General features: G+C 43.2%; 1 protein-coding gene across 1 annotated transcript in view; it reads left to right on the top strand.

Moving 5' to 3' along the window:
- ITPR3 (inositol 1,4,5-trisphosphate receptor, type 3) overlaps nucleotides 1–26043 on the top strand; it is an 89517-nt gene that overhangs the window by 16835 nt on the left and 46639 nt on the right. The window contains exon 2 of the mRNA XM_006882082.1: nucleotides 1399–1469. Coding sequence (XP_006882144.1) covers nucleotides 1399–1469 — 71 coding nt within the window. The remainder of the gene's footprint in view (nucleotides 1–1398; nucleotides 1470–26043) is intronic.

Below are 26043 nucleotides of genomic sequence, written 5' to 3'. Positions count from 1 at the left end.
TTGAAGGATTTGAAGCACAGGTAGATGAATGGATGGATGGATGCTTAGATAGGGGAGTGGGTACCCTCCAGAAATGCAGGATTAACCTCAGCCATGGCTCTAAGGAGGAATTATCAGGCCTTAGGATGAGCTAAGTGGAGTCCTATTAGCTAGTCAATTAGCTAGTAGTTTAAGCCTACTAGCTGCTTGTGGGAGAAAGATCTGGCACTCTGCTTTCATAGATATCACTGTCTTGAAACCCTTTGGGACAGTTCTACCGTGTTCTATAGGATCAATGTGGGTTGGAATTAATTTGATGGCAATGAGTTGTTGCTAGGTGCTGTTGAGTTGGATATGACTCACAGTGAACCTATGAATAGTCAGAACCCTGTCCTGTCCTGGGCCTTCCTCATCATCTGTGATACACTTGAGCCCATTACTGCAGTCACCGTGTCAATCCATCTGGTTGAGGGTCGTCTTCTCACGAACCCTCCACCTTTCCAAGCATGACATCCTTCTCCAAGGATTAGCCTCTCCTAGCACCATGGCCAAAGTATGTGAGCTGAGTTGTCGTCATTGCCTCTAAGGAGCACTCTGGCTGCTCTTTCTACAAGACTTATCTGTTTTGCTTTTTGTGTAGTTGATGGGGTTTTGGGGCTTATGAGTTAGAATGTGCCAAAAAAGTCATTGGTTGGTGTAAGTAGTTAAATTGCTTGGCTCCAACGGATAGAAATTTACTTCAGAAAAATTAGCCTTGAGGATCCTATGAAATACAGTTCTGTTTTGATACACTTAGGGTTTCCGTGTGTGAGTATAGACTCAACAGTAACTGGAAGGGTGGACCAAAGACAAGAGAATGAAATGATGCCCTTAAAAGCTTGTCCCTCTAGTTTGATGTCTTACTCGTGTCTTATCTCTTCCTCTGCTCTCTCTCTGCCTTTGTTTCCCGTTCTCTGTTTCACTGATTTAATGTTTTATGCCCCTTTTCTGTTTCTTTCGCTGCCTCGTTATAATTCTTTTCCTCACCCACTGTCTCTCTCTCTCTCTGTTTTCTCTGACTTTGTGGCATTGTACTGACCCTCTCAGGGCCAGGTAGCCAACTCAAGGCTTTGAAGGAGTTATGTCCGTCGTGCACAAATATCTTAGATGCAGCAGAACCCCCACTAGAGATGAAGGACAGTTTTAGCTCCCAGAGGATCAGAGGGCATGTCAAGGGCCAGAGCATGCCCCTGGGCTCTTCCTGGGCATGTGAGGGGCACTGGGCTCCCCCCAGAATGACTTGATGGTGGTACTTATCAGTGAAGAAGGAAGACACTTTGGGGGCTGCTCTCGTGGCCTCAAGCCCCTGACCCTCAAGGAAGGGTGCTGTGGGAAGATGGGCGTCCTCTTTCCCCACTGACCAATCTCCCTTGTTCCCAGGCTGGTGGATGACCGCTGCGTGGTGGAGCCTGCTGCTGGGGACCTGGATAATCCCCCTAAGAAGTTTCGAGGTAAGATTTCTTACTCCCCTCCCAGGTTTCTGAGTTCTGGAGCTGGGATTGCACTCGTTCAGCTCCCACTCTGGCCCAGCACGCTGAATCAGCCAGGCCTTCTACTTGAGGTGCCACCATGTTGGCACAGGGTGGCTGTGCGCCTTCTTTGTGTGTGGGGCCACGCCTCACTCCTGGGGCACACCCACTTCTGTGTGCAGGGGGCCTCCCTCCTTGGAACTCCTCACCAGCCACAGGGATTTCTTTGTCTGTGTGGCTGGGCATTTTTTGAGGGAATGAGAGTAGCTGAAAGAACTGCCTCAGGCTTTGGGGAGGCCCAGGGTGAGAGCCTTTTCCTGTGACTCCAGCCCCTTGTTTATGTGATGACAGGAGCATGACATGAACAGAACCTCCTCTGACATGGTTGTGCCCCTAGTCTCAGTTTGTAGTAATTTGTGCCTTAGGGGACTTGGGAAGCCCAGACCTGGCTCTGCTGTGTGACCTTGGTGGCCGGCCGTCTTCTCTCTCAGAGGGTCTGTGTTCTCCACAGCCAGTGGGACCCTCAGGCCCTTCCCGCTGGCCTGTAGACCTCTATGAGAATGAAATGACATCCTGACTGTGAATGTGCCAAGGCAGGATAAAGTGTTATTGTTGTGACTACCAGTGAAGGCCCACACAGACAGATCCTGGGTGTGGTGGGCAGGGTGGAACATGCCGGGCTTGCTGCCACCATGTCTGCCCACGGGGCTGCACCTCTGCGGGAGATTAGCTGAGATTGTCCTCCCCAGGGATGCTGGGAGGGGATCAGGATAGGAGATAGTCCTGCAGCCTCTTGGCTGGCTGCTGACTGGGGCTTCATCCTGTCTTATCAGTCAGAGTGTGGGAGGAGACCCTGTAGTGGGAAGAGATAGAGGGATTCCTCCTAGCCCACAGAGGGGCCCTGTATCTGCTGCTCTGTTCCTGCTTCCATCCATCATGGGCCTCTGAGGTGGGGGCTTTGTTTGGAGGTCTTAGGTTGGGACATGCCTAGGTATGTGGGAACTGCCTCTGGCACCAGGCACCCCCTTTCCACTGGGAGGTCTCTTGCATGTTCTGCACAGTCTGCCCCCACCTCTCTTCATCACTCACCTCCCCCTTTACCTCTCTCCCCTTTCCCGACTCACCTTACCCTTATCCCTTGCCTCTCTCACCTCACCTCCTACCCTTCCTTCTTACCATCACTTCTTTAATTCCCTTCACTCACATCCGCCTTCCTCCTGTCCCTTCTGTTTATTAGCCACTTGCCACTTTCTTGCCTTTGTACTTGGTGTTCCCTCTGTCTGGTACTTCATGTCTGCATAGCACCTTCCTTCACCAGCTTCAGGATCTGTATCGTCACTGAGGCCTTCTCTGACCACACAATAATCATCCCTGATTAATTTCTCTTCATTAAATGGATCACCACCAGACATACCGTGTTCTTCTGTGTCTCTTCCACCATCAGGCCAGCCCCATTAGGGCAGAGATTTCTGTTCGTGTCTTTGGTCATTGTAGTACCTTCTGTGTTTGCCCACTGGGGGTGCCTGGCACACACTGGAGAGATAAAGGCATCCACTGAGCCTTTGGTTTCTTTTGGACCATACCCCGTTTCTCAGGCTTGGATGCTTCAGGTTTTGTTGTCATACTCCCCAGCCCCCACCCATAGTTGAGCTGAGCCTTGAAGGCATTGAGTTTCAGGGTGCTTATGTGGCCCCCACTTCTCAGAGTGACAGCTCTGCTCTTACCTGCTTCAATCCCTGAAGATTGGAGTTGAATTTGAATAGGAGGCCAGGACTTCTCCTGGCACCAGAAACAGGAGGCTGTGCATGCATTAGAGGGAGGAGAGTTTAATCAACTAACTGAGGGATTTAAGTACGTTCTTGGGAAGAATTTACAGAGAGATTGGGTTATGGAGTTCAGAGAGGTGGGTTCTGCCAGCACAGAGGGAGGAAAACAGGCTGAGAGGGAGGTGTATATGCTTGTGTCAGATATGTGTAATCAGCCTTTGGTGTGACTAGCTGGTTACAAGGAGGTGGTGGGTGTGGCAGACAAAGCTATGCCCTAGAGTTCACGTGGTCAGAATCTGGGGCCATTTTTTTACAACAAAAAGTTACTTAGCAGAACAAATGCTCCTTTGACTTCTTGTCTTCCTCCCCACTGCTCCTTCCCATTTCCCTGCTCCCCTCTTTCTCATCCTTTCCATTTCCCCAAAGCCTCAGATCAAGGCCACTGTAGCCTAAGGACTCGTCAGTGTTCTTTAAGGCCTCCCTGGACCCAGGCAGCAGTGTGAGGTTGAAGAGGGGGATTCAAGTTTAGCAGCAGTGTGAGGTCAAAGAGGGGGATTCAGGCCCAGGCAGCTGTGTGAGGTGGAAGAGAAGGATTTGGGTTCAGACTACTGCTTCCTCTTCTGCCCTGGGTCCTCGCTTCCTTGGGGCAGTAGTATCTTGTTGAGATGGGAGAAAACCATCTGGACCAGGAGAAGTCTTTTTACTGGACCGCAGCCCAAGCACTCAGGCTGCCTTGCTCTGTCCCTCTTTGTGGATCTGGCTCCAGTATACATTCTGTTTATATTTCAAGCCCAGGTCCGGAGCCTTCTCCCCCAGACCGTGGAAGACTCATTCAGGATGCCACTCTCTGCATCTTCAGTGGGCTGCCCATCCTCTTCCTTTTCCTCCTCCTCAGTCCTGGCTGGGATTGATCTGCTGTGGCCAGGGCTAGAGGTAGGCTGGAGCTGGCCTCTGGAAAGATTCTGTTTGTGTGTGTAGCCCTATGGTTCATCTGCGAGCGTTTGCTAATCTGAGATAGTAGTCTTGGACTCCACCTGCTTCAGTTTTGAAAGTGAAGCCAAAGAGAATGAAAAGGTAGAGATCGACCTTAAATCTTGGGGTTTTTCATTTAAGTGTTTCCCCTGCAAATACTTTGGCCTGGAGAGGAGGTCTTAGCAAGAGCATGAGGCTAAGGCAGGCCTTTTAGAAGTTGGCTAGATCTTTTGGCTTTCCTCAGCGGCCCCCAGAAGTGCTGTTCCACCACCCTTTCGAATTCCTGGCACAGTAGTGTCTCTCTCCCTACAGCCTCCTGCACAGTCCTCTGCTTGCCTGCCCCTTCATCTGCTGGTCCTAGGTGCCCCCAGGTACCCAAGTTGGCTGCTGAAGTTTCGTGAAGTCTCTGATTGTTTGTAAATTCAGATCCAGTTGCTTTTCTTTTTATTTTTTTTTTTTAATTTTATTTTATTATTTTTTGTGCGTACTGTCAAATCAGATCTGACTGGTACAGGAGGAGATTGCCCCTCCTTCTCCAGCAGGGCATCTAAGTGGATTCGAACTGTGTATCTCTGGAATTGCAGTGCAGCTTCTTGCCACTAGGCTGCCAGAGCTCCCTCCAGTTCAGGAAATTCTTTCCAGAGTCAACAGGAACCTGGAAACCCAGACTACTGATACCCTAATTTATGAAGTGCCCCATACCAGCTGAGTCATCCTCCTCCAGCCTCCTGGACTCTGGAGTGAGAGCATTGCCTCCTCTCGACCCCCCACCCAAGATCGTGAGAAGATCATGAGAAGCTTGCCCCTCTTGCAAGCTTGTTCTCTTTCTGTTCCTTCAGGTTGGGGCAGGAGGAGACTAGTTGCTGCAGTACTTGAGGTCTTGCATGGTCCTCATTTCCAGCATACCTGAGGAAGTTCAGCACTCTCACCCCTGCTGCAGACACCGGGGGCACAGGTAGATTGGAGCGTGTGTGAGGTCACTTACCTACTCAGACTAGAGGTGCAGGAGGACAGTGTCTTTGTTCTGCTTGTCTGTGTTCCCCTCCTCATCCCTGCTGTTCCCATCCATCTTCTAGGCTCACTTTACTGTCATTTTTATTATAACTAGGACATCTTTTAACTCTACATGAAAGAAAAGAGAAAAAACCAACAGTCATGTGGCATGACCAAGCCACCACTGAATTTGTCAAATCCTTTTTGCCATTTTAGCTTCCTAGAGCTGCCATAACAATTTACCAGAAACTCAGTGGTTTAAAACAACAAACGTTCCTTTTCTCGCAGTTCTTGAGTTTTGAAGTCTGAAGTCAAGGTATCAGAATGGTCAGACTCCCTCTGAAGGTTCTAGGGAAGAATTCTTTCTTGCCTTTTCCTGGCTTCAGATGGCTTCTCAGCAGTCCTTAGCTTGGATTACTCTCTCTACTTCTATCTTCTTCTTCTTTTTTTTTAAAATAATTATTTTAAATTTTTTTTTTTTTATTTTTTTGTGTGTATACCATCAAATCAGATCCGACTGGTACAGGAGGAGGTTGCCCCTCCTTCTCCAGCAGAGCATCTGGTGGATTTGAACTGCGTGCCTCTGGGATTGCAGTGCAGCTTCTTGCCACTTACTTCTATCTTCTTAAGACCTTCTTCCATCTTCCTCTGCCCTTAATGGTGTAGTGGGTAGAACCAGAATGTCAGTGGTTCGAACCCACTAATGTCTCTGCAGAAGGAAAGATGTGGTGGTCTGTTCCTATATTGGGTAGTTATAAGGGGAAATATACTTAATGACATACAACAGCATACAATAGAGTCATATATCTTCACATGGCCTTATAAGGGCACTAGTCATTGACTGTGGGGCGCTCTGGTGGTATAATCTCTATGGAGTTGTTCCGCTAATCCTGAGATGACACATCTCCTGTGGTTTGAATCCACCAGAGGCTCTGGGGGAGAAAGAAGGGCAATCTCCTCTGGTACACTTTGCAGCTTCTGAAAACTCTCTCTGAGTTGCTTCCAACTGGAGGACAATAAGATTTATTTTTTTTTAGTCATTGGATTTAGAGCCCACAGAACAGAATTGTGCTCATGTGAAATCTATATACTTGGACTAGGAAGTAGTAGTCAGAACAAAGCAAGGAAGTGCTACATGGTTCAAAATCAGGAAAGCAGTGTGTCAGGGATGCATTCTGTCTCTGTACCTTTTCAATCTATATGTAGAACAGATCTTTTGGGAGGCTGGACTTTATGAGGAAGAATGTGACATCAACATTGGAGGAAGACTCATCAAAAACCTGTGTTATGCAGATGACACAGCCTTGCTTGGTGAAACTGAGGAGGACCTGAAGCATTTGCTGCACCAGGTCAAGGACTGCAATCTTCAATATGGATTGAAGCTCAACATCAAGAAAACAAAGATTCTAAAAAAAAAATAAGAAAAAAGAAAAAAAAATACACAAAAAAACAAAACATAAAAAAACTCACAAAGATTCTCACCACTGGGCCAATTGGTAGCACCATGATAAATGCGGACGAGATTGAGATTGTTAAACAATTTTCAGATTCACAGTCAACATTCTTGACACCAACAGTCAGGAAATCAAAAGACGAATTGCATTAGGAAAATCTGCTGTCAGGGACCTGTCCAGAATCCTGAAGAGCAGTGATGTCAGTCTAGAGACTAAGGTGCACTGGAGCCAGGCCATGGTCTTCGCCATTACTTGCTATGCATCAGAGAGCTGGACAGTGACAGAGATAGAGGAAGAATTGATGACTTTAAGTTCTCTACCTTTGAGAAGTTTCTTGAGCATACTATGGACTGCTAAGAGCATAAATAGGTCTGTCTTGGAGAGAGTGAAACCAAGTAGCTCCTTGGAGACAAGGATTTTGAAGCTCTGTCTCACATACTTTGGGGAGGTTGCCAGGAGGGGCCAGTCCTTGAAGAAGGACATCATGCTTGAAAGGGTGGAGGGACAGCACAAGAGAGGAAAATCGTGGATGAGAAAGATTGACACAGTAACTGGGGTAATGGTAATGAGGGTAGGTGTGTTGGAGACGAGACTGGCTCAAGAGAGGGCAGGGTTCAGTGCTCTTGTGCATAGGGTTGCTCTCAATTGCAGGAGACTTGATGGCACTTAACAACAACATAAGAACACTGAATGAATATCCTATGGATTGCCAAAAAAGCAGACAGATATGTCTTGGAAAGAGTGCAGCAAGAGTGCTCTTTAGAGGCAAAAAAGGAGAAAGTTTGGCTCACATATTTTAGGCATATTGCTAGAGAGGGCACTCTTTGGGAAGAGATATCATGCTTGGAAAGTGAAGGGCTGGTGAAAGAGAGGAAAACCCCCAATGAGGTGAATTGATACAATGACTGCAGCAGTGGGTTTAAGAACTGATGAGGATGGCACAGGGTAGAACAGGGTTCAGATCTATTTTTTTTTTTTTCACGGAGCAGCATCTGTACTTTTATCCGTAAATCAGCGGCGGGGCCCAGGGAGCAGGCTGAGGATGCCAGCAGAGTCATAGAAAACACAGACAAGAACAAGGAAGAGTCCGGGAAGGGCCGAGGTCACGCAGAAAGGTCACTGTTATCAAATCGCTCCTGGTCATATACTTCAGACACCACCTTGCGGCCAGCAAACCAGCGCCCGTTCAGGGCCTGGATGGCCTTGTGCGTCTCTGCAGCCATGGAGAACTCCACAAAGATCTTGACAATGATGTCCGCATCCTCCTCCTCCCCCTGCTTCTCCTGGTAGATGATGACGCGGTTGACAGCCCCAAACTTGCCGCACTCCTCGGTCACCTCCCCCTCCAGGTCATCATCAATGTCCTCGGGGTCCACCGTGTTGCGCAGAACCGTCACTGTGGACTCCTGCTTGCGGAGCAGCTTCTGCATGAGCACGTGGCGGGCGCTGCTGCCGGAGACGCTCATGTGCTCCTGCTCACTCAGCATCTCTGGCCGCTCAGACTCGGGGAACAGCTCCTCCTCCTTCTCCTTCTTAGGCTCCAGGAGACCAAGGGTCGGGGGGCTGGCAAGGATGGGGTTCACCACCCCCACGGAGGGAATGGTGACCGGGATGGGAGGACGGGCTGGGGTCACACCTGTGATGACGCCAGGAGCCTGGGCAGCCATGACAGCCTGAGGCAGAGCACCCAAAGGCTGGGCCATCGTCAAGGCAGGTGACACCAAACCTGGTGTGGCCAGTGTGCCTAGCACTGCTGCTCCTGCCACTGCTTCCTGGGCAGTGATCTTGGCTGTGGCTGCAGCTGCAGCTACAGCAGCAGCAGGTGGGAGGCCTCCAGGTGTGGCAGGCGTGAGCAGCGGCAATGGGTGGAGTGACAGCCTTGCCCACCCGCAGATATTGGCCACCCAAATCAAAAAGGTTCATAGAAGACACAGCATCTTGGGACGACTGGGCCTTCTCGTACTCAATGAAGCCATAGCCCTTATGCTTGCCCGTTGTGGGGTCCCGTGCCAGAGTACAAGATTTGATCTTGCCAAAGGCCTCAAACACGCTCTTGATGTCATCATCTGAGAGATCCTGGTGCACGGAGGCCACATAGATGCGGTTGAAGGCCCTTGCCTCCTCAGACAGCTGGTCAATGATGGGCTGGGCCTGCCCGATGTTGCTGGGCCTGCCCACCTTGATGTTCCTGCCCCCCAGCATCACTGAGTTCATCTGTTCCAGGGCCAACTGTGCAGCTTCCGGAACCTCATATTCCACAAAGGCGAAGCCCTTGTGTTTCATGGTGACTGAGTCCCAGGACATGTCTATGCTCTTGATGGGCCCAAAGGGCACAAAGGCTTGGTGGATGGTGTCCTCCCCCAGCTCGTAGTAGATGGAGCCCACGTAGACCCGGCACATGATGGCCAGCGCGCTGCCGCTGAGCCGCCATCTGCAGGTTGGTGAGCTGCTGTTGCTGGTGGGCGATGGTCTGCTTCACCAGCACACTCTTGATGCTCTGCTCCATGGCATACTTCTTGGCCTTCTGAAGGGCCTCCTGTTGCTCGGGCGTCAGGGGGGGCAGCCCCCAGATCTATTGTTCAAAGGGTTACAATGAGGTGTACTTGACTCAGTGGCACCTAACAATAATAACAGCTAATCCACTATGACCTATTTCAATTGAACTAGCTACACCTGCAAAGACGGTTTCCTGTTAAAATCACATTCTGAGGTTCTGGGTGAACATACATTTGGGGACACAATATTTAACTCAGTATACTATGTTTACTTCATATAGTTTTTAAAATCTTATAGCTAGAGACAAAATTATCTGAGTCTTCCTCTCTGATCCCTTTCCCCCTCTCCCATGAGTCTTCAGAAATTGACGTGCATCATCCTGAGGCCTGTTTTTGTTCTTTGACCATAAATACATAGAGGTACACCCATGAGCAGCACAGTGCGTCATGGTCCATATGAAAACCATATGTCCTGAAGGAATAGCAAAGATAAAAGCCCTCATTGCCATGGCATTGATTCCAAATGCATACACATCTTTCTGCCCTTTTAAATTCTGCACTGCTTTGAGATTTATCCATGTTTATCCATGTGGCTCTAGTTCATTGGTTTAATTGCTGTGTAATATTCTACTGGGTGAATCCACTGCAATTCATTTTTCATCCTCCTGTTGATGATGTTTAGTTACTTTGCAGATTTTGACAATTGCTTGAGATACTGCAGTGAATATTCCTGTCTCCTTGGGATCATGGGACAGGGTTACTGAAGTACGTTCTGAGGAGGGAAAGGATGAGAAATGACCTTGTTGCCCATCTACACCCTTTATTCCACCCACTTTCTTGCCACACTTGATTTTGTCCCACTTAAATCTCTTCCAGCCTGCTGAGTGTGAAATGGCATCTTACTGTGGTTTTAATTTGCATCTCTCTGACTGCCAGGGAGATTGAGTATCTTTTTATATATTTATTGGCCACTTTTTGTTTATGTTCTTTCCCCTCCTTTTAATGAAAAATGCAAATACATATTCCAGGATTTAGGGTGAAAGCAACTAATTGTCCCCTTGCCCCACCTTCACTCATCTCCCATCCCTCTGGTCAGAAGCAACCTTATTAGGAAATCAGAACAAGTAATTTATTCATACGGTGAGAAAATAACAGTATACAAATAGACTTGAAGAGTCTTGTTCCCACCCATTCTTGTCCACCCATTTCCCCTCCAGGTTTTTGCTTATGGTGACCACTCTCTCTCCTTTCAATGGTCTCCTCCTGTGTTTATTTAGACAGTTGTTGTAGGGTGTCATCAAGTCAAGTACGACTCGTAACAACCCTATGACCAAAAGATCTGAAACCTGTTCTATCCTGTGCCATCCTCATACTTCCTGACACACAAGACCTCATCACGGCAGTCACCACATCAATCCACCTGGTTGAGGGTCTTCTTCTCCTTCACTGACCCTCCACCCTTCCGAGCATCGTGTCCCTCTCTAGGGAATAACCCTTCCTAGTAACATGTCCAAAGTATGTAAGGTGAAGCCTCATCATTCTTGCCTCCGAAGAGCACTCTGGCTGTACCATCTCCAGGACATATTCATTTGTTCTTTTAGCCCTCCATACGATGTTCAGTGTTCTTCTCCAACTCCACAGCTCAAAGGCATCAATTCTTCTGTCATCCTTATTCACTATCCAGCTCTCGGATGTATAGCAAGTGATCAGAAAAAACTATGGACTGAATCAGATACACCTTAGTCCTTAAACTGACATCATTACTCCTCAATGATTTGGAGAGATTGCTAATTTGGAGATTTTCCCAGTGCAGTGCATCTCCTTATTTCTTGACTGCTGGTACTAAGGATATTCCAAGCAAGATGAAGTTGTTGACAGTTTCAGTTTCTTCTCCATCCATCATGATGTTGTCTGTTGGTTCAGTGGTAAGAATAATTTTTTATTTCATTAACAATCAAGTATAAGCTGATTGGTCATTTGGATTTGGTTAATAATCAGCTGTGGGCTGGAAGCTTCTTGTTTAAATCAATCAGGACCTGGTGGGTGGGCCTTTGTATTTAAAAGTTTGTTGGGCACTGACTAAGAGTCTCCAGTTTGGAGCCTCCTGTGTGAAGCATTTGGATTCTGGAGGATAGGTTGTTTTGATTTAACTAAAAGTTGGGTGTAAAATGTTTGGTCGCTTTTTGTTTTGTTAACAGTCAAGTGTAAGCTAGTTGGTTATTTGTATTTAGTTAACAATCAGCTATGAGCTGGAAGCCATTGTTTAAATCTTGTTTATTGAGACAGTACATATATTTAGACATCCCTCCTTTTCTTATGCAAAGTACTCTGCTTCGCTTTTTTTTGTAATTTTTAAAAATTTTAATAATTTTAATGAACATTTACAGAGATTTTGGATTTCCATTCATTCATTGCTGCACTTCTATCCCCGCCCAGCCCTCCTCCCCACCCCCAGTTCGCTCCTCTCTTTGAAAAGTAAAAGAAAAACTCCCTCCCTGGTACACAATCCCCCCTGCACCCCTCCCACCGCCCCAAGTACATTCCACTATGCAACCTTAATTTTGGACTCTTGTGATAACCATAATATCCTATCATACATCGCCTTTAAATTATTCTCTCCCTCATCTGTTTCAGTGCAGTATGCACAATTTATCCAGTTTTTCTCAGTCTTACCCCAACCCTGGTATCAGTCCCATTTTACAGCAGTGGCATCGTGCAGTATTTGTCCTTTTGTGACTGAGATATTTCACTCAGCGTAATGTCCTCCAGGCTCACTCATTTTGAACAATATTTTATGAGTTCCTGGTTTTTCAATGCAGTGTAGTATTCCATTGTGTGAATATACCACAGCTTCTCTATCCATTCGTTTGTTGATGGACACCTGGGTTGTTTCCAACTCCTTGCTATTGTGAACAAAGCTGCAGTAAACATGGGTGTGCATGCATCTGCTTGGATATCAGTTATGGTCTCTTTGGGATATATTCCCAGGAGAGGAATTGCTGGGTCAAATGGTATCTCTATTTGCATCTTTTGGAGAAAGTGTCGTACCGCCTTCCACAGTGGTTGCACCATGCATTTTTACTTTGTGAATCTTAAGGTTACAGAGGTTGTTAGAGATCCTTCCAGAGTTAGTGTGTTAAAATGGAAACTCACCAATTTCTCTCACTTTTTCTTATACCTAGGTTGTCTTTTATCATGTGGCTCCATCCTGATTTATTTGACCAGTCCTTCTCTGGATGAACACTTGGGCTGTTTTTATTCTTTAATTATTTCTGATACTGTTACAAGGAACATCTTTGTCCCTCATCCTTCTGCACAAGCACAGATGTCCCTCTACCCCCAGGGCCTTGCCAGCTGTGGAAGTGCTAAGTCAAAGGGCAGGAGCATCTGTGTTTCTTCCGTATGATGTCAGGCTGCACCCCTGCCAACCGTGCACAAGAAGGAGCAATTCCCTTTGACATTTCAATGTTTCTTTTTCTAGTTTCCCCTATGCCCCCCAATGTTATGCTTAGTTCACTATTTTAAAAAAATGTCTCTGGGAAAAATATGTAACGAAGCATTTGCCGTTTTACCCACTATTGTTTGATTTACCAGTTTTAAATAGTATCTGTTCATGAGGAAGACCCTCAAAGAAATGGATTGATACAATAACCTGAACAGCAGGTTGAAAACGTAAAAAGATAGAAGAGAATGCACAAATGATTTGCCCTCAGCTGTATTCTTTCTTTATATCTGTTCAATTTGTATGGTGAACAGATCATTCAAGAAGCTGGACTTTATGAAGAAGAATGTGGTAAAAGGATCGGAGGAAGACTCATCAATTACTTATATTATGCAGTTGACAGAACCTTGCTTCCTGAAAGTAAGAACTTGGAACACTTCCTACAGAAGATCAAAGACTACAACCTTCAATTACATCTCAACTTCAAGAAAACAAAAATCCTCACCAGTGGGTCAATAGGCAACATCATGAGAGAGAAAAGATTGAAATTGCCAATGATTTAATTTTACTTGGATTCACAATCAACATCCTTGTCCAGCAGTCAAGAAATCAAAAGATGCATTGCACTGGGAGAGCCTGCTGTCAGGGACCTCTCCAAAGTACTAGAGAACAATAATGTCAGTTTAAAGACTAAGGTGTGTCTCATTCAAGCCATGGCTTTTTCAGTCATGTGATGTCCATCTGAGAGCTGGACACAGTAAAGATGACAGAAGAAGAATTGATGCCTTTGAATGGTGATGTTGGAGAAACCGTTTCACTTACATGTTGTTAGGAGAGGCTATTCCTTGAAAATGACATCATGTTTGGAAAGGTGGAGGATCAGCAAAAAAAAAAGGAAGACCGTCAGTGAGATGGATTGACAAAGAGGCCGCATCAATGGGATCAGGTATATTAGAGATGATAAAGATGGCACACAGGATATGAACATGTTCAGATCGGTTGTTCATAGGGTGGCCATGAGTCATACTTGACTCCATCGAACTTAACACCAACTAACCAAGGAGCTCTGGTGGTGTCCTCCATAAGGGATTGTATTGCTAACTTATAGTGGGCTGGTTCAAATCCACTCGCAGCTTTGAGTGAGAAAAATGGGCATTCTCCTCCGATGTAATTTATAGCCTCTGAAAGCCCACGGAAGGGTCAGCTATTATTCAGTTCTGACTCGATGGCAATGAGTTTTTTGACCAGGCAACATTTTGATCTGTTACACATGAAGTTGTCATGAGTTGGAAGTGACTCAACAGCAACTAACAGCTTTCCATGTCCTGCTTACGTGAGTGAGAATTGAGCTTCCTTGCCTACACCTCCACTCCCCCAACACTATCCTGTCAGTGTCATAGGCTCTCCTTTGTTTCATTTATAAACCCAAGTGTTATAGTTAAAACCTGAATTCTTTATCTCATCACCTCCAGATCTTCACCCCGTGTCTTCCTCCCAACTACTGCTCTTTGTACTTTCCTTTTACATCAACAAAACTGAATGACTAAGTGGTTAGTATGGCAGATGTCTTGTTGAGGTACTTTGCCACAATAAAATAATAAACTAAATCACCTTTACATTCTGTCTCATAACCACTGTGCTTTGTTCTATAGGTTGAGTCTAATGTTGAAAAAAAATGAATATTTACACCATTTTATGCAGCTTGTACATATTATTGTGCATGCATGACTTTATTCCCTGTACTCCCTTTTGTCACGAGGCCTCTGCTCTTTTGCCCAGTGGAAGGTTTGATCAGGATTCTAGGCTCATTCTTAGATTCTGAGAAGGCTGCCTTTGGACACAGATTACATGTTTTATAGAAAAAACGTGGAAATGTGCACTGCATTTTAATGGGAACTACAAACATTTCCGAGAGCTCAGATGACTTACTCGTTTATTTATTCTATAAGCATTTTCTGACTTGTATTGTAGGGCAAGGCTCTAAGTGAGGCCTTGTATGAAAGAAAAATATGAAATATGAATACAGCAAGTTCTAGGTAGTGCTTCCAAGAAAGACACGGGAGACATGAGAGCAAGAAGGAGTTCCTTCTGATTGCCTCCTACTGTGAATGCTCCAGGGCAGTGGTTTTCAAGCCCAGGTTCTGGCTCATTCAGAAACTCAAACTCAATGCCATCAAATCAGAACTGACTCATAGATGACCTTTCAGTAGGTTTTCAGGAGGCTGTAAATCTCATGTGAGGAGATTGCCCATCTTTCTCTGAGGGAGCGGGTAGTGGATTTGAATTACCAGAGAGGTATCGTTGTTGGGCTAACATCACAGCACCCTACGGAATTAGAACTCCATTCATTAGAACTCCCTTCAGGCTCACTGTTGTTAGGTGTTGTGGGGTTGACTATGACTCACAGTGACCTTATGATCAACAGATCTGAACCTTGCCCTACCCTGTGCCATCCTAACAATCTCTGAAATGGTCAAGCCCACTGTTACGGTCACCATGTCAGTCCATCTTGTTGTGGTTCGCCTTCTCTTTCTCTGTCTGTTCCTCTGCCTTTCCCAGCATGGTGTCTTTTCCCAAGAATTGGTCCCTCCTAAAAACATACACAAAGTATGTGAGATGAAGTTTCATCATCTTTACCTTTAAAGAACACCCTGGTTGCACTTTTCTCTGAGATGAACTTGCTTGCTCTTTTGGAAATTCATGTGGGTTGTAAAATCACTTTAATGGATCTCAGACAACATTTTAAAGATTTGGATAGAACATTATTATTTTTGTTGTTGTTGTGTGTTGTCAGGACACTTGTGACTCATAGCAACCCTGTGCACAACATCTCTGGACCTGTCCTATCCTCAGCCAGTCTCCCCTTCTCCCACACACCTGCCTCCATAACCTGAGTTACCGTGTCAGTCCATCTCATCCAGGGTCTTCCTCTCCACCACTGTCCCTCCACCCTTCCACACATGCTGTTGCATCAAATGTAGTAAGAGTTGTTGTTATTTGATTCTCTGTAGTTATTTGATTCAATGGTGTCTATGCTGTGCTAAATATGCTCAATAAGTTTTACACTTTGGTGATTAAAGGGTTTTTTATTCCTATAAATCATTTGAATCTTTTTCAGTCTTCTCTGTTAAGTAATGATAAAGAACAAAATAGGGTTTCTAGAAATTACAAAAAAGGCCTGAAAGCCCAATCAGTTTTTTACAGTAAAGACTAGGTGTGCTGGGAGCGGGAGGGGAGACATACAGCTGGTGTGAGTGGCACAGGATTGATGAGGCCACAGACAAGAGGATATTCATTTATTAAAGAACAGCAATCTATAATAATCATCACTAGGAGTTGCTTTGTCACCTCAAAGGTGGTTTAAACCTACCAGGTTCTCCAATGGAGAAAGATCGGCAGTCTCCTCCTGTGTGATTTGCAGCCTCTGAAAACTTGTTAGAGCATCAGCTGTGAGTTGGTTTCTACTTGACAGCAATGAATAACAACAAGAAGTCACTGAGAGGATATTATCTATACATTTACAAGGAAAACTAGTTAATATGACTGTTACTCAAATTTATGCACCGACTAATGTCAAAGCTGAAGAAATTGAAGGTATCTATCAGCTTCTGTAGTTTGAAGCTGGTCAAGCATGCCATCAAGATGAATTGATAATTACTCACGACTGAATGCAACGTTTGAAATAAAGGATCAGTAGTTGGGAAAAATGACATTTGTGATAGGAATGGTGCTGGGAATTACAGGGTAGAATTGGTCATGATCGGTGACTTCTTTATTGGACATAACCTTCTTCTTCTAACAACATGAATGGCAACTATATATGTGACCTTAACCAGGTAAAACAGACAAGAACCCGACTATAGTCGTGGAAGGACATAGTGGAGAAGCTCACTATTATCAGTCAGAACAAGGCCAGGGACCGGCTTTGAAACAGACCATGAATAGCTCATCTACAAACACAAGTTGTGCTCAATAAAATTGAAACAAGTCCACGAGAGCCAGAGTGCGGCCTTGAGTGTATTCCACCTAGATTTAGAGACATCTCAAGAATAGATTTGATGTACTGAATACTAATTACGGAAGACCAGGTGGCTGTGGGATAACATTAAAAGTGCCACACATAAAGAATCAGAAATTTATTGAAAAGACAGGAATGAGAGAAAAGGCCAAAATGGATATCAGAAGAGATTCTGAAATTTACTCTTGAATGTAAAGTAGCTAAAGCCAAAGGAAGAAATGGTGTAAAAGAGCCAGAGAGAAGATTTTGAAGCATTATCATGACCTGTGCCAAAGACCTGGCACAAGAAAACCAAAAGAGAAGGACATGCTTGGCATCTGTCAAGCGGAACGAACTGAAGAGCAATACAATTTAAGCCTGTACAATATTGAATGATCCTATGGATCCTTCCTGGGCCTTCAGACTCTTCACCAGGCCTTTGATATTGCTGCTTCTGTATACAGCTGAATATACTAAAAAGAATTTGTTCACGTTCTACCATTTAAGAAGATAACATATGATCAATATGTATTACAGTATTGGTGGAAAAATCCAATCCGGACCTAAAGCATTGGTGAAAAGCAAGGTTACAGGAATTGACAGGATCTCATTTGAGCTATTTCAGTAAATGAACGCAATCATCAGAGCACACACTCATTTATGCCAAGAAATTTGGAAGACAGTTCATGGGCAGCCGGCTGGGAGAGATCCATATATGTGCCTATTACAGAGAAAGGTGATCCAATGAAATGTAGAAATCATTGTTCAATATCATTAGTATTTTACTAATGGTAGGTAATAACTTTAAAAAAAATAGCTGCAGCAGTATATTGACAGGGAACTGTGAGAAATTCAGTTCAGAGGCAGCTCTGGTGGACTAGTGGATAAAGAATTGTGCTGCTAGCCCAAAAGCAGGAGGTTCAAATCCACCAGCTGCTGCAGGAGAGAAAAATGGGCAATCTCCTCTGTGATTTACAGAAAACCCTCTGGAGGGTCAGCAATGAGTTAGTTCTTAATTGACAGGAATGATTAACCTAAAAAAAATTATCAAACTTACCAATTATGTAAAAATCAATAGCATACTGGATATTACTATTATATTTCTCTCAGATAAGTGAAAAAAGAAATTTAAGTCAAATTCAAAAAAGGACGTCAGATGGCTCTTGACTGAAAAGCAAATAATACCAAGAAGGTGTTTACCTGTGATCTATGTAAAGGTATATGTAACAGTGTGGGTTGTAATAAACTTAGGAAAGTATTGCAAAGAATGGAAATTCCAGAACACTCAACTTGTGCTTGTACAGAATCTATACATAGACTAAGAGATAGTTCTTCAAATAAAATAAACGGATACTGTGTGGTTTCAAATTGAGGAAGTGTGCATCAGAGTTGTCTTTTTTTATCGTACTTATTTAGAATGCATGATGAGAAAATCTGAGAAGTTGGACTATATGTAGAACAACTCAGCATCAGGATTGGAAGAAGGTTCATTAGCAATTTTTGTAAACAGGTGACATAGCTTTACTCTCTGAAGGCAAAGGCATGAAGCATTTTTTTTGATGAAGATCAAGAGCGAATGATTTACATTACATTCTTTACAGTATGAATTACACTTCAACTTTAAAAAACCCACAAAACCCCTCACAACTAGATTAGTAAGCAGTATGGTGATAAATTGAGAAAAGATTGAAATTGTCTAGGATTTCACTTTACTAGGATTCACAGTTACACCTTATATAAACAGCAATCAGGAAATCATGTGATGTTTTGCAGAGAGTAAATCTGCTATACAGGACCTCTTTATAGTGTTAGAAAACACAGTAAAGATGTTATTTAACACCTAAGATGTGCCTGACTGGAGCCAAGGTATTTTCATTTGCCTCTCCGTGAATTTGAAAACTGGACAATGAATAAAGAAGACCAAGGGAGAATGGATGCCTTGGAATTGTGTTGGTGAAAATACTGAATATACCATAGCCTGTCCAAAGAACACACAAATCTTTCTTGAAAGAAGTACAGCAGAATGCTCTTTGAAAGTGAGGATGGTGAAACTCTGCCTTAACATGCTTTGGACATATTATTAGAAGAGGCCAGGTGCTAGAGAAAGATATCATCTTATCAATGTAGTTGTTTTTGTGAAAATGAGAAGGCCCTTAGTAGCATGGATTGACATCGTGATTGCAACAGTGGGCTCAAACATAGCACAGATATGAGAGGTGCTGTCAGAATTGATTCTGTGGGATCTCACAACATAATTTGTCACTTGATTTTCTTTTTTTTGGTTGAGGAGACTATATGTATATATAACAAACATATGCTGTCTCAACAATTTCTATCTGTACAGTTAGTGAAATTGATTATATTCTTTAAGTTGTGCAAATTATTCTTTCTATCCTTTCCCAAATTATTTAATCACCATTAACTCAAGTTGCCTAAGCAAAACCTTCCCCTTTCTCCCTTTGTCGCACACCCCTTTGTTGTTGTTGTAGGTGCCATCAAGTTGACTATGATTCTGGCGACCTTCTGGACAACAGACCTGAACCTTGCCCTGTCCCGCTCCATCGTAGTGATCTCCATCAGGCTTAAGCCCATTGTTACAGCCATTGTGCCAGTGCGTCTACTTGAGGGTCTTCCTTTCTTTTTCCTTTCTTTTTCAGCATGATATCTCCAAGGATTGGTTTCTCCTGACAATATGTCCACAGTAAGTGAGACATAGAGCACTCTGGTTGCACTTTCTTCAAGACAGATTTGTGTGTCCTTTTGGCAATCTCTGGAATATTCAGTACTCTTCTCCAGCACCATAGCTCAAAGGCTTCTATTATTCTTCAATCATCGTTGTTTATTGTTTAACTTTCAGATGCATAACAAATGATTGAAAAGACCATCACTTGAATCAGGGGTACCTTAGTCTTCAAACTGATATCATTGTTCCTTAACACCTTGGAGAGGTCCTTGACAGCCAGTTTTCCAAAGCAACTTTTTTTTTTTTTTAATTTCTTGACTACTGGCACCAAGGGCATTGATTGTGGATCTACGCTAGATTAAATCATTGACAACTGCTGTCTCTTCTCCTATCAGGTTGTTGCCTGTTGGCCCAGTAGTGAGGATTTTTGTTTTCTTGATGTTGAAATATAACTTATATTGAAGGGTTTTGATCTTCTGCAACAAGCATTTCTAGTTCTCTTCGCTGTCAGCAAGCAAGGTTGTGTCATCTGCATAAAGTAGGTTGTTGATGAGTAGTCTTCTAATGCTGATGCCACATTCTTCTTCATAGAGTCCAGCCTCTTGAATGATTTGCTCAACATCACACTGAATAGGAAAAAGGACCCAGCCCTTAGACACACCCTTCTTGATTTTAAGCCACAGTGTTCCCTTGCTCTGTTCCAATGAGAGCATCCTCATGTAGGTATAGTTTTCTTTGATCACAATTAAGTGTTCTGGAATTCCTAGTCGTCTCAATGTTAGCCATAACTCGTTGTGATCTACCCAGTCAAATTCATTTCTGTATTCGATAAAACACAATTAAGCAGCTTTATGATAGTCTCTGCTTTCAGCCAAGATCCACCTGATATCAACACTGATATCCCTTTGTGCCATGACTTCTTCTGAATATGCCTTAAAGTTCCCTGTTGGTGTATTTATTGTTCCAGCCATTTATTAATAATCTTCAGCTAGATTGTACTTGCATGTGATATTAGTGAAAATGAAGTCATACCCCTAATAAACACTAATAATCTTAGATTACTTATATATATATTTATATCAGCTTACTTTATAAATGAGATAATGTAGTATAACTTTGTGGCTAATTTATGTATTTATGTCTCTCAGCATGATGTTTTCAAGGTTCATCTGTGCTGTGGCACCCATTGGGACCTCTTTCCTCTATGACTTAAAATTCCCTTGTATCTGTGCACCATGTTTTGTTTACCCATTCATCTGTTGATGGATATTTTGATTGTTTCCATCTTTTAGCTGCAATGAACATTGGTTTACAGGCTTAAAAATGTTTTTAAAATTATGCTTTAGCTTTTAGAGTAATTTTAGATTTATAGAAAAGTCCCATGGAAAATGTAGTTTTCATAGGCTCTCTTTCCCACCTGCAGGCATTTCCCCGTTACTAACATCTTGCATCAATGCATACATCTGTTAGCATTCATGCACCAAATGCGGTCACCTATTATAATTTCCTGTTCTCTGCCGGTCTTAAGTAGTGGAAGCATATTTGTCTTTCATTTGATGTCTGTATCTGAAGTCTCTGCAAGTCTGTTTCTCATTTCTGTTTTTGGTGCTCGCTCATGGTATCTTTTTCTCAAGTGTTCTGTTCATCACTGATTGTACTTACAGGGTTTTTTTGTACAAATAATAGTGGGATAGGATAAAAGTACTTTCCTTTAGGGAGAATTTGCAAACAAGTTTGTCCTAGACAGGGTGAGATCAGGCTGATCCTTGAAGGCAAGGATTCTGAAGCTCCATCTGACATACTTTGGACATGTTGCAAGGCAGGATCAGTCCTTAGAGAGGGACATTATGCTTGGGAGGTTGGAGGGACAGGAGAAGACCCTTGATGAGATGAATTAATTCAGTGACTGGGGTAATGGAGGTGGGTGTGACAGAGACAAAAAGATTTGCACAGGATAGAGCAGGGTTTAGGGCTGTTATACATGGGGTCGCTATGAGTCGCAGGCTACTCAACTACAACAACTATTGTAGTGTGTCAGAGATTGTGAGGATGGCACAGGATAGGACAGAGGCCATTGTATGGACTGAGCAAAGGAACACTACGTGATTCAAAATTAAGAAAAGTGTGCGTCAGTCAGGGTTGTATCCTTTCTCCATACTTATTTAATCTGTAAGTTGAAAAATTATTCGAGACGTTGCACTCTATGAAGAAAAATGTGTCATCAGGATCAGAAGAAGACTCATCAGTAACACTGCAGAAGGTCAAACACTGCAGCCTTTAATATAGATTGCATCTCAGCATCTAGAAAACAAAAATCTTGGCTGATAGACAACATCATGTTAGATAGAGAAAAGACTGAAGTTGTCAATGACTTTATCTTACTTGGATCCACAGTCAGTTCACTTGGTATTAGCAGTCAGGAGATCAAGAGATGCATTGCACTGAGAAAGTCTGTAGTCCGGAACCTTTCTAAATTATTGAGGAACAATGATGTGAGTTTGAGGATTAAAGTGTGCATTATTCAGGCATGGTTTTTTTATTCACTTGCTATGCATCTGAGAGATGTACAGTGAATAAGGATGACAGAAGAATTGATGCCTTTGAATTGTGGTACTGGAGAAGAGTATTAAATATCCTATGGATTGCTGAAAGAGCAAACAGATATGTCATGGTGAAGGGTGCTTCTTGGAGACAAAGATGATAAAGCTTTGTCTCACATACTTTGGGCATGTTACTGGGAGAGGCTATTCCCTGAAGAGGGACGGTGAAGGAGAGGAAGACCCTAAAGCAGATGGATTGACACAGTTACTACAACAGTGGGCTTGACTGTGTCAGATATTGCAAGGATGGCACAGGATAGGACAGCATTCAGATCTGATTTTCATAGAGTCAGATATGATTGTCATAGAGTTGCTGTGAGTCGTATTTGAATCTACAGCACCTAACAACAACAACAACTGTAGACTCTTAGAGAATTACCAATATGAGACCACCTAAAATTAAGCTCAGCACTGAGGTTTCCTGAATCACTTTGGTGATTCTAAAGGGGTTTTGCTCCTAGTAGGGGCTCTTCTACTTCTCAGGTTTGATGCTTCACTGAGATTGTGATCAATTTGAAATGCCAGATTATTGAATAAGTTCCCACTTTATAATAGATTATTGAATTAGACTTCTCTCCTTAAAAGGACCTAGACTCAAATTTCTGCTCTTATCATTCCAGCAAAAACTAGCAACCCAAAGATAGGCAGTTCAAATCTACCAGTCACTCCTTGGGAAAAAGATGGGCAGTCTCTTTCCAGGCAGTTCACAGCCTCTGAAAATCCTCTCCAGGGTCATTGAGTTGTTCGAACTTGACTGACCACAATAAGTGAGTGTTCTCTGTGTGTTTCTGTATCACCGCAGAGACTGCCAAAGTGAAACTCTGGTTTCCTGGAATCAGCAACTACCCTCAGGACAAAAGTAACTTGGGCTTGCTTTATCTCCCTCGTTTCCTGTTTGATCTTCTGTTTTGGCCAGAAAATTCCTCGCTGTCTTGCCAGTTCTTGGAGAGGTTTTAAAATAATATGTATTTTTCCCCTAATCTGACTTTTAGGGTTGTTTTTTCCCCCCTGCACATGTGTTGGTCTGAACAGATTATAACCATGGTTCTCAACACTGACCTTCACCATCACATGGGACAGGAAGCAATATGTGTCTTATATCATCTCAAGAAACCTTGCTCGAGGCAACCTGTCTTTCCCCTGCTCCTCCTCATCCCTGGGTTGGGGCTGTAGATCAACCCACTGACTTTGTCTAAAACCTTCAGGTGTCTGTTCTCTCTGGCCCCTACACTTCTCCCAACCAGGGCTGTCATTGAGGGTTTATGGGTAATGGGAAGATGTGGTTGTGTGGACTGCACCAGAAGACACTATCAGAGAGATTGGCCCCAAAATGTATATAAAATTTTTGTGCATTGTTTCAGTACAGAAATGAATTGCTTTTTATAAACATATCCCTGTAGTTCATGATAGCAACGAAATCCAATGTTTTGTAAACGCACGTTGCATGTATCAATATACTTACAAGTCTATAAAACCCTATGTTAATTTACTCTTAACTTTCTAATGTGGATGTTCCTCAGAAGCAAGGATGACATGCTTTGGGCATGTTGTCTGGAGAGGCTGGCTCCTGGATTGAAAGAGCATGCTTGCTAAAGTGGAGGGTCATTGGAGAAAGAGGAAGACCCTTCCCGACATGGGTTGACATTGGCCACAACCGTGGGTTTAAGCAGAGCCGTGGCTGTGTGGAGTGGGCAGGTTCAAGCTGTGTTTTGTTTTATTGTTCTGGGCATTACTCTGAGTCAGAGCTGGCTTAAGGCGTTTAAGAACAACAATGGGCTCTGGTCAGAGCTGTCTTTATGACCCAGTTACAATGCTTCACATTAGCTGCATGCTATAAGCACTTTCTGTTGCTTTAGTTGGTGCCAGTGTTTTTATAATCTCTAATTTTGTCAAACTTTCTAGAGTCTTAGGTACAAGGTTGTGGTAATTAGTATTTGTGAACCTGTATCAAGGACTTTATTTTTTAAATTTGATTTATTTTTTTAGGGTTGTTAAGGACAGGAAAGTAATGTGGGTGGCCCATTTAAGGAGGTAGAGAGGTGAGAAGGGAATGTAATGATAGATTTATTAGAAAGTTACATTCCCAAAGGGAAGGACCTTTCTTCTTACTGCTTAGACATAACTTTTAATTAATTTATTTTACTTTGTTGCACATTTTCTCCCCCATCCACTCCTCTCCCCAAGCCCAGCCAGCGTGTACTCCTTTGTACATATTGTTCCAGATTGTTGTCATACGTATATGCCTAATCATATATTCCTTTTGGACAGTTCTTCCTCTCAACTGTTCTACAGTATTCATTATCTATCCAGTCTTTTTCCATTCTCTGCCGACCCCACCCCATCTGTCCTATTTTGTGTCAGTGGTTTTATACAGTATTTGTTTTTGTGATAGAGATATTTCACTCAGCATATCATCCTCGAGGCTCACCCATGTTGTGTAATGCTTTATGAGTTCATTGTTTTTCAATGCTGCATAATATTCCATTGTGTGAAATACCATAATTTTTCTGTTCATTTTTTTGTTGTTGGGCATTTGTGTTGCTTCCATCTCTTTGCTGTTGTGAATCAATAAACTCATCAGTAAACATGGGTGTACATACATCTGTTTGAGTCATAGCTCTGGTTTCTTTAGGGTATATCCCCAGTAGTGGAATTGCTGGGTCAAATGCTATGTCTATTTCCAACTTTTTTTTTAATCTTTTAAAAAATTTTCTACTAGTTTATTTACAAAATTAAAATACATTGTTTTCTTTTTTTTAAAAAATGGATTTAACAAACAAGAATTTATTCTTTTACAGTTTGTTGTTGTTGTTATGTGCCAGGAGGATAGAAGTCCACATTCAGGGCAAGCTCTGGTGGCCTAGTGGCAGGAAACTGTACTGCAATCCCAGAAGTCCACATTCAGGATGCCAGCTCTCGAGAAAGGATCACTTTCTCTAGGCTATAGAGGAGAATTTTTTTGTTTCCTTCAGCATCTGTAGGCATGGCATTTCCTAGAGATCTCTTGTGTTCTGACTTCCCTGCTATCAGGATTTTCATCTTGAAGGGATCTGGGTCCAAAAAAATGCACTGCAATCCTTATAATGATTTCTTGGTGATGCTAAGGGTCTTCACCTTTTAGTTAGCAGCCTGGTGTTTCAACCACTGTATAGAAGACGTTTTCAAGAACAAATTCTTTTGATTCCCCCCCCCCCATCAAATTGTACAACCCATGATTAATGCCCCTCCCCCTGTACATCCTCATCCCTCTGCTTCCAACTTCTCCCACCCCTCTTGGATCCGTATACTCATTCTACAATAACGGTGTTATACAATATTTATCCTTGTGGGGCTGAGTTAGTTCACTCAGCATAATACTCTCCAGTCTCTCCCAAGTTAGGTAATAATTTACAAAGTCATTGCTCCTATGTGCTGCATAGTATGCCATTGTATAAATGTACCATAATTTCTTAATCCATTCGTTTGTGATTGGACATTTGGACTGTTTCTTTGTGATGGTGAATAGTGCTGCTGTGAACATTGGCACAAATGGAGATTTGTACACCAATGTTTTATTTCCAACATTTTGACAAAGTGCCAGACTGGCCTTCCATAGTGGCTGTGCCATTTTACACTTACCAAACGTCACCAGCATTTGTTGCTTTTCAATGAGTTTTTTTGAGAATGAAGTAACAATTAAAGGAAATTACAGGGGGGGAAAAACCTCCTTCTACTTCCTTAGTAGTAATGTTGTAACATAGAAAGATTTTGCAAAACAGTGTTTTTTGAAATTTTTATTGTATTATTATTATTTTTTTTTTATGTGTACCGTCAAATCAGATCTGACAGGTACGGAAGGAGATTGCCCCCTCCTTCTCCAGCAGAGCATCTGGTGGATTTGAACTGCGTACCTCTGGGATTGCAGTGCAGCGTCTTGCCACTAGGCCACCAGAGCTCCAGTTTTATGTTTTGAAATTGACCTTTTGGTTATCAGCCCAATATGTAACATACTATAACTTATATCTAAGGGTGATAGAAGAAGGATTGATGTCTTTCAGTTGTGGTGCTGGAGAAGAGTGTGGAACCTGTTGTGGACTGCCAGGAAAACGAACAGGTCTTCCCTGGAGAGGGTGAAACCAGCTGCTCCCTGGAGGCAAGGATTTTTTTTTTTTTTT

The sequence above is a fragment of the Elephantulus edwardii genome, unplaced genomic scaffold (genome assembly GCF_000299155.1).
Source record: "Elephantulus edwardii isolate Elephantulus edwardi_28Jun2011 unplaced genomic scaffold, EleEdw1.0 scaffold00017, whole genome shotgun sequence".
NCBI classification, from domain to species: domain Eukaryota; kingdom Metazoa; phylum Chordata; class Mammalia; order Macroscelidea; family Macroscelididae; genus Elephantulus; species Elephantulus edwardii.
Note: the sequence above shows the minus strand (reverse complement) of the source record. Positions and strands in the feature narration are given on the sequence as shown.